Below are 10000 nucleotides of genomic sequence, written 5' to 3' on the forward strand. Positions count from 1 at the left end.
TGTCACTTAAAGCTGGATATGACGTCATCAAATACATTTATCGAAAAAATGAGAGAAAAACATTTGGGGGTATCACTTGGTATATATTGTATGGGAAGTTTCATGAAGATCGTTCCAGTAGTTTTCTCTGAATCGCTCTACACATACACACAGACACACAAACACTACTACCCTCGTCTCGATTCCCCGTCTATGTTAGAACATGTAGTCAAAACTTGAATAAAACATGTAACAAGTCGCGTAAGGCGAAAATACAATATTTAGTCAAGTAGCTGCCATTTTTCAGCAAGACCGTATACTCGTAGCATCGTCAGTCCACCGCTCATGGCAAAGGCAGTGAAATTGACAAGAAGAGCGGGGTAGTAGTTGCGCTAAGAAGGATAGCACGCTTTTCTGTACCTCTCTTTGTTTTAACTTTCTGAGCGTGTTTTTAATCCAAACATATCATATCTATATGTTTTTGGAATCAGGAACCGACAAGGAATAAGCTGAAAGTGTTTTTAAATTGATTTGGACAATTTAATTTTGATAATAATTTTTATATATTTAATTTTCAGAGCTTGTTTTTAATCCAAATATAACATATTTATATGTTTTTGGAATCAGCAAATGATGGAGAATAAGATAAACGTAAATTTGAATCGTTTTATAAATTTTTATTTTTTTTTACAATTTTCCGATTTTTAATGACCAAAGTCATTAATTAATTTTTAAGCCACCAAGCTGAAATGCAATACCAAACCCCGGGCTTCGTCGAAGATTACTTGACCAAAATTTGAACCAATTTGGTTGAAAAATGAGGGCGTGACAGTGCCGCCTCAACTTTCACGAAAAGCCGGATATGACGTCATCAAAGACATTTATCAAAAAAATGAAAAAAACGTTCGGGGATTTCATACCCAGGAACTCTCATGTCAAATTTCATAAAGATCGGTCCAGTAGTTTAGTCTGAATCGCTCTACACACACACACAGACACACACACACACACACAAACACTACTACCCTCGTCTCGATTCCCCGTCTATGTTAGAACATGTAGTCAAAACTTGACTAAAACATGTAAAAAGAAGGAGAAGAAGGCAGGAACTACAACCATATTTCAATTTCCCTATCGTACATCACGTCAGCGCCTCCAGTCAGCGTGTGCATCCGTTCGAGTAAAATTAATCGCGCAGAAGGCAGAACAAATTTACCGAGGGCCCTCTTCGGGTGACAATTGATTTAGCCGTCTCTATGTTCCCATTCAAAGACCTCGTCCTAGAGTCGCTGCAGCGGCTAGTTCACCAACATTCAGATTTGTCTGTTCAGCCGGGAGGGAGGTTGGGGGAAGGGGAGGATGTTGGGGTAGGGAATATGATGCGGTAGGTGGATGTGTAGGCCTCGGGAGACTTTTTCCGTTATACTACTGGGGGAGAGGGAGGCCGGTCTTCGGGAGTTCCGTCGACCAGGGGAGGTGGTAGGGTGATAGACCTTCTTCTTTTTGTCCCGTCTTTTTCCTGTTTCTTTTTTCCTTTTTTTTTTTTGGGGGGGGGGAGGGGGGGGGGGGTAAGGAGCTCGAAGTCCTTAGCAGACATTTTCGTTATACCATTGATCCTGCCTTTTTCATCTCATATGTGCGTTGACTGGAGACGAGAGTGGCCGGAAGAGAGCGACGGTTGCTGTGTTGTGACAGGACTATTGCTTGTCATCCGGAGACGTGTGTCATTTGCCTTTTAGACTCTCTGAAAGAATTGATCTAGCATTTCTTTATAAACTTGAAATTATGCTTCTTAGTCTTGTTTTCATTTGTTTACAGGATGCATTTTTATTTGGTGTGTGCGTGTTTGTGCAAGCGTTCGTGCGTGCGTGCGTTTATGAAATGACGATTTTTATTTTCAGTTTCAGTACGTTGGTATACCTTTGTACACAGTAATATCTTTTCTAGGTAAGTTTTCACTTGGACATCGTTCTTCCTCCCTAGTACACATACAGCTAACAATTCTTATGTATTTGCTTTCTATAAGTAATTTTACTTTTACTGTTCTGTTCCAGATGCTTGAATAAGAAGAATATGTGAATCGGGATGGCTGGCAAACTGAAGATTGGAAGCCATCTTTTTGCCAAAGACGACCACGAACACTACCGCAACCTGCCTGTCCTACCCAGACCGACACCCTCTTCATACAAAGACGGTGAGTACCCGGCAAACTGAAAGCGATGGTTTAATAAAATACAAACATAAACGCTTCAATAAATAGACATCATGATCTGGTATTTAGTTGTAGCTCAGTACTATTACTTGTAAAGTAAGCATGCGCGCTCTGGCAAACCCATACGATAGGTTCGACTTCCAAAATGCACACGACTAACGAAATCATAGATCGTTAACCTTTTATACAAGACATTAAACGAAAATGTACGACGCTTCAACACATAGTTATTTGTTGGTACTTTGTTGTTGCTCTGTTCTTCATCTACGTCAGTGCTCAGTATTACTACTGATTAAGCAAGGCTGCACACGGGATACCCATACAATCTGTTCTACTTCAGCAATGCATATAACAACAATTAAATAATTTGACGTATTTAGTTGTAGTTCTGTACATTTTCTACGTGTGTGCTCAGTAGTACTACAACTGTTTAAGCAAACTTGCACAATGTAGACCCATACAATTTGCCCGACTTCAAAAATGCGCATAACTAACGAAACTGTACTCAGTAACATAAACTGTGCAAGAAAGTCACTTGCAGTGAGTGGGATAAGCTTAAATTAAGAGCAAAAAGGAGTTTGTCGCAAAATCCGCAGTCGCAGATTGTCGCAAAATCCGTCGACTACGTCGCTAAACAATGCGAACAGAGCCCATCTCTTCTTCATCCTGTGAACTGTCTGGCGAAATATAGAAATGCAACCCAGTACCTAACTTCATGCACGTGAAGATAGCAGATATGATTAGTCGCACAATCCTGCGTCGCAGATTGTCACAAAATCCGTCTGCCGTGTCTCAAAATACATTGCGACAAGTGCCAAGCCCAGCAAAATATATAAATGTAACACAATGGAGAACTTTGTGCAAACTGCAATGATTTGCAGGCGGCAGTGTTTGTCGCAAAATCCTGTGTCACGAAATCCCCTCTCTTGCAGAATTTCGCAAAATCCGTCTGCTGTGTCGCAAAAAAACGCGACAAGCGCCCAGCCCTCCTTCGTCTCTGGAAATGTCTTGTAAAATATCGACATGAAACGCAATACTTAACTTCCTTGAAAGTGCAAGTGCAGATCGTGTACGAACTAATCGAAAACGTGAAAATAGATTTCTCCCCGTGAAGTGTGGCAAGCCCCTTTTTCTTCGATCAGAAAATGTTATTAAAACTTGTATAACTTTCCAGTCGAAGTAACATTTGTGTTGTCTCTCTTCTACGCTACGCCGTGGTGTTTTTCTTTCACCAAGAAGCTTCAGGAAAATCATAGAAAAGGACGATGCGCGGTCTCCGATCAAATAACTAAATTGATCCTTTATTATCAAAATTGGATGAATGTATGCACAGCGCAAGTAATATTTGTCCAGTTTCTCTTTCACTTCCTTTTATGGCGTGTCATTCACCTGACATTATAAGAAAAAGTACGCTTCCTACCATTAGAATAGTTGTTTAAAATGTATATTTCTAGTCCAACTTAATTGATTTGTGTCTGTCGTTCGCAACATGTTATTGTGTGTGTGTCACTGCGTGCAGCATACCGCCAGACCAAACAAAACTTTATTTAATATTGCTCTCACGGTGTTTACAATAACGCGTCCGTTGACAGTATAGCCATCATTTATGTTCCCTTGAGTTTTAAATTACAGTTCGGTTACCTCCAACAGGTATACCTGAGAAATGGTATTGCTATGTAGTTTGCACCTTGCGCCAGTAAATGACGCATTTATCTTTGAGTAAAGTGAGTATGCCAGAAATACATGTTTTTGTGCGTGTATATTTGCTGCATGCTTTCTACTTCATCGCTAGCCCCTTAGTCTCTTTCTTACGAACACACACACACACACACACACACACACACACACACACACACACACACACACACACACGCACATAACGCACGCATGCACTTACACACAGGCCGTACACATGCATGCACACACACATGCACGCACTCCCGCAAGCACACGCAAACACACACTCACACACACACACACGCACACACGCACGCACGCACGCACGCACACACACACACACACACACACACACACACACACACACACACACACACATACACACACTCACACACACACGCACACACACACACAATGTACTGTTTTGCATCTGCTTCTTTACTCGTAAGAGTGAAGTCGATCAAAACTATATTATACACGCCAGTTGATATTAATTGCGCGTTCATCACACAAGGAACAGCTGTAAATTCCGGCAGAAACATGAGAGCGCACGTTTTATTAGCTTTTTTTATTGCCCAGCTGACACCTAGAGCCTGTCAGCCTGATGCAATACATTGACTCTGGTAAGACTCTATCAAACATTATTAAATCACCATCGTGCGATATCGCACAATATCGCCAAATAGCCTCGGTATCGATTTATGTAAATGCACACAGGTGTCACTATTGAGGCTGAGAAGGTGCACTGAGTGTCAAGGAATATTCTACTTTTGTTTAGTGACACGCCATTATATGAATAAGAGTAGGCCGAGTATAAAACAGAAAATAAGATCAACACCGAATTGACCTTGCATTAATACACAACAAACAAACAAACAAACAAACAAACAAACCAAACAAGAAACAAACAAACAAGCAAACACACACACACACACACGCACACACACACACACACACACACACACACACACACACACACACACACACTTCGCCTTCCTGTTACGCCTAGCTGTGCGCTCAGCTCACTTCAGTACCGCTTACTTTCTTTCGTTTTAACCTTTGTATGACGTGCTGTCTTCTGCAGATTCGCCACGGGCAGCCGACGAGATGGCTACGGACAGTACGCGATGCCAACATGACAGTGACTGCACCCATGACGCCCAATGTGCGGGGATCGGCAGCGAAAAACACTGCATCTGCTTTGAGACCGGAACCCATTGTGATGCCAAACCCAAACCTACACCCAAATTGACACCCGAACCCAAACCAAAAGGTACTATTTTATCCGCGTACTCAGACGTTAATCGTGTGTGTGTGTGTGTGTGTGTGTGTGTGTGTGTGTGTGTGTGTGTGTGTGTGTGTTTCTCCACTTAACAGCTTATTGCTGGGAAACTACTAGGCGCAGTTCGTTCAAAAGTTGATACACTAACTTGATAATAGGTCCGAATGATCGTATTAAAACTTCATAATGTTACCTGGGACCTAAATGCGAAATAAACCACAAAAACGACTTGGCGGTGGGAGGAATTCACGGAGCAACAGCCACCCATTGAGCTGATAGAACAGCGATTTTGTGTTTTGATTCTTTTCATATTAATTTGTATTTTTTTTCTTATGGTTTCCTTTGTTTACATATGTTTCAGTCTTTTACCTTCACTTTACATTAAAGAATTTGGTAAAACTACCTGGGGCGTGATAAATGCAAGAATCCGCGAGCCAGGACAGTAAAAGAACTTCGGGGGCCACCAGTTCACCAGTTATGAAGAGGGTCGGCAGTATATTTTTCACTGTGATCAAATAAAAGAGAAAGGCCAGTCACCACGCACATCCTCGGCTCGCATGCAATGTACTTATACATATATAGCAAAGGGAATGCCTGTAATTCACACAGAGCAATCACTTGGTCTTAAACGTGCACAAGACAAAAACTTTCATACTGGGGGAGCGAGCCAGTCTGAAGAGTACTCGGGTCCAGCGCGAGCGTTTTTTATTAGATTTTTATTTTTTGGTCGGATTTGTGATTGCTTATTTTCCTTTAAATTAAAACGCAAGTTTACGTGTTATCGTTGTTTTTTCATTTTGTTGTCATCCCCCCCCCCCCCCCCCCCGATTGTAAACCCCAAGAGTCCAATATAATACTATCTGCCCTTTAAGACTCAGACTAATGACACTAACATTCGACCTTCAGAAAACCTCAAAGCTCGTGAGAAAACCTTAGCTAATATTTCAACTGTGGGATGAAAAAGTCATACATTGCCTCACAGGAAACGTTTTATTCAACAGAGTGTACGAATTCACTAGCATCAAACCTTTCAGTCTTAATATAAGGGAATTGTGCGTACATTGTAATGTTTGACTCTTTTGATTTGCCGTCATTCCTGGAATGACCGTGGGAGAAAACAAAAGAGTCAAACATTACAATATCGCCAAATAGCCTCGGTATCGATTTATGTAAATGCACACACTCACAGGTGTCACAATTGAGGCTGGAAAGGTGCACTGAGTGTCAAGGAATATTCTACTTTTGTTTAGTGACACGCCTTTACATGAATAGAGTAGGCCGAGTACAAAACAGAAAATAAGATCAACGCCGAATAGACCTCGCATTAATACACCACAAACAAACAAACAAAAAACCAAACCAAACAAACAAACAAAAAACCAAACAAGCAAACACACACACAAACACACAGACACACAAACACACACACACAGACACACACACACACACACTCACTCACACTCACGCACACACACACATACACACACACACACACACACTTCGCCTTCCTGTTACGCCTAGCTGTGCGCTCAGCTCACTTCAGTACCGCTTACTTTCTTTCGTTTTAACCTTTGTATGACGTGCTGTCTTCTGCAGATTCGCCACGGGCAGCCGACGAGATGGCTACGGACAGTACGCGATGCCAACATGACAGTGACTGCACCCATGACGCCCAATGTGCGGGGATCGGCAGCGAAAAACACTGCATCTGCTTTGAGACCGGAACCCATTGTGATGCCAAACCCAAACTTACACCCAAACCTACACCCAAATTGACACCCGAACCCAAAACAAAAGGTACTATTTTATTAGATTTTTATTTTTTGGTCGGATTTGTGATTGCTTATTTTCCTTTAAAACGCAAGTTTACGTGTTATCGTTGTTTTTTCAATTTGTTGTCATCAACGTTTTATTCAACAGAGTGTACGAATTCACTAGCATCAGACCTCTCAGTCTTAACTTAAGGGAATGATGCGTACATTGTAATGTTTGACTCTTTTGTTTTCCCCACGGTCATTCCAGGAATGACGGCAAAATAGGGAGTTGCACATCCTCATGGCCGCTATATGAACAAGTTCTTAATATCTCACCTTCACAATATAAATAGAATGAATAGTAAATCGTTACCATGACAGCATGAACAAAACGAGAAACCCTTTCCTTCGCTGCATGAATGAGAGGTCAACAAATAGGAAACCATCTCGTGCACTACACATAAAAATGGTAGAACATCGCCTTAAATCGCTGCATACGAATAATAAAACCCTAACCTTCACTGCATAAACCCATTTACTCTATGATACTAAAGCGAACACTCTGAAAATCCTCAAGTGACACCCCGCACCTACATTTCTTCAGATCATCCGGAACCGGAAACTCCACTGAGGGATTCGTCCCAGAGTAGTTTGGAAGCTACCTACTGCCTTGACGATGATGACTGCCCACCGCAAGCAGTGTGCTTTGACACGGGCTCAGATCACAAGCAATGCTTCTGTTACACAACGCGAGTATTCTGTAAAGCGCAGCGAAAGCCACAAGGTATGTTAGGGGCTCTGTACTCGTCCCTTTTCGGTGGTATTCACGTTACTGTCTCTGTCAAGTATTCTGTGGTCTGGGCTCTTTCCTTCAAGATACCTTAATTCTTTCCCGTGCTCACGATGATGTAAGCCGCCAAGGAACTGTCCAGGCTCTTAACTCATTGTCTCCCAGGTACGGATATATCCGTACCCATTTATATGGCTCCATCTGACCAGGTATGCATATATTCACTCAGAGTGTTAGCTTCAGTCGCTTCCTGTAACGTCGATCTAACGCCTGCATTCTAGCGTGTTGATACACAGTTACTACACAGTTACTACAATTTTGAGTGACCTATCCTTAGCGGATTATGACTTTATTCAGTAATTCTGCAGAAAAGACAAATGCTGGAGAAAAACTGTTCTTTTCTGCAGCATTTCTGCATAATGTCATCTTTCGCCGAAGCAGCGTTTTTTTTCTGCAGCAAAACATTTTACTGCAGTAAAATTGAAATCAAGAATGCTGCAGTAAAACGGTGCTATTGTTTTACTGCAAAAAAACTGTTTACATTCTTTCTGCAGCATTTTGTACTGGCTCTTGGCGGATTATGACATTATTCAGTTATTCTGGAGAAAACCCGAAATGCTGGAGAAAAACTGTCTTTTCTGCAGCATTTCTGCATAATGTCATCTTTTGCCGAAGCAACGTTTTTTACTGCAGTAAAACAGTTTTTCTGAAGCATAATGTTTACTTGGTTTTCTGCAGCATTATTGCGATCAACTTTTTCTCCATAATAGTCTGTGACAGTTTTTCTGGAGAAAAACGAACGACCTTGTAAAGTAGCGTTTGTATTCGTCGCCCCCTGGAATAGTCAGACAGACAAAATACATTCGTGTCACGCACAACTATTGGTAATTCTGGATGAGTCCATCTCTCGACAGAGGGGGGCTCGCGTGCTCCAACATTATAATGAGCCAGTACAAAATGCTGCAGAAAAAGTGTAAACAGGTTTTCTGCAGTAAAACAACAGCACCGTTTTACTGCAGCATTCTTGATTTCAATTTTACTGCAGTAAAATGTTTTGCTCCAGAAAAACCCGTTGCTTCAGCGAAAGATGACATTATGCAGACATGCTGCAGAAAAGACAGTTTTTCTTGAACAGCATTTCTGTTTTTCTGCAGAATAACTGAATAATGCCAAAATGCTGAAGAAAAGGTGTAAACAGTTTTTCTCCAGTAAAACAACATCACCGTTTTACTGCAGCATTCTTGGTTTCAATTTCACTGCAGTAAAACTGTTTTACTGCAGAAAAAAAACGTTGCTCTCGCGAAAGATGACATTATGCACAAATGCTGCAGAAACAAACAGTTTTTCTCCAGCATTTCTGTTTTTCTGCAGAATAACTGAATAAAGTCATAATCCGCTAAGGATAGTGACCTGCTGCAGCACAGCTGGTCTCGGCTAAGAAAAACTTGGTCATTATATGTGGGGTAGAAAGTGTGAAATGGGACAAGGCCACCCCTCTGCCTTGACTCATACTAACAACCAACAGCCTGGCTGTTTCCTGTGCACTGTACTGTGTGGAAATTGTGTTTGCTGAATTAATTTTGCAAATTTACATGGGTGTCAGTTACGAGTTCAACAACAAAAATCTACTTTTGCACAGACCGGCACGGTTGGCCTAGTGGTAAGGCGTCCGCCCCGTGATCGGGAGGTCGTGGGTTCGAACCCCGGCCCTGCCGGGCTTTAAAATTGGCAATCTAGTGGCTGCTCCGCCTGGCGTCTGGCATTATGGGGTTAGTGCTAGGACTGGTTGGTCCGGTGTCAGAATAATGTGACTGGGTGAGACATGAAGCCTGTGCTGCGACTTCTGTCTTGTGTGTGGCGCACGTTATATGTCAAAGCAGCACCTTCGTGGTCGGCTGGGCGTTAAGCAAACAAACAAATTAACACAAACTTTTGCACAGAAAGCTCACAGGTTGTAAGTGTGTGTGTGTCCAAGTGGATGTAACAGCCTGGACAGTTCTATGATTATTGACATACTGGTCTACAAGGGAAGGAAGGTCTTTCCTGGCAAAATTGCTTAGGCACATTTAATAATTGTCTACATATACCCGTGTGACTTGGAATAATAGGCCGTGAAAGGTAAATATGCACCGAAATGGCTGCAATCTACTGGCCGTATACAATTTCATCTCACACGGCATCATTGCAGAGCGCCTAGAACTGTACCCACGAAATATGCGCGATATAAGCGTCCTATTGATTGATTGATTGATTGATGGGGTTTCAAAGCGAATGACAAAAATATATTTATAGTTGGAACACACCAT

General features: G+C 41.9%; 1 protein-coding gene across 1 annotated transcript in view; it reads left to right on the plus strand.

The window, feature by feature from the left end:
* The window catches only part of LOC138960242 (uncharacterized), a 250814-nt gene that overhangs the window by 141453 nt on the left and 99361 nt on the right, over positions 1–10000 (plus strand). The window contains exons 3-6 of the mRNA XM_070332049.1: positions 2034–2173; positions 4953–5141; positions 6747–6947; positions 7509–7688. Of these exons, the coding sequence (XP_070188150.1) occupies positions 2065–2173; positions 4953–5141; positions 6747–6947; positions 7509–7688 (679 nt within the window). The 5' untranslated portion in view covers positions 2034–2064. The remainder of the gene's footprint in view (positions 1–2033; positions 2174–4952; positions 5142–6746; positions 6948–7508; positions 7689–10000) is intronic.

Source organism: Littorina saxatilis, linkage group LG2 (genome assembly GCF_037325665.1).
Source record: "Littorina saxatilis isolate snail1 linkage group LG2, US_GU_Lsax_2.0, whole genome shotgun sequence".
NCBI lineage: Eukaryota > Metazoa > Mollusca > Gastropoda > Littorinimorpha > Littorinidae > Littorina > Littorina saxatilis.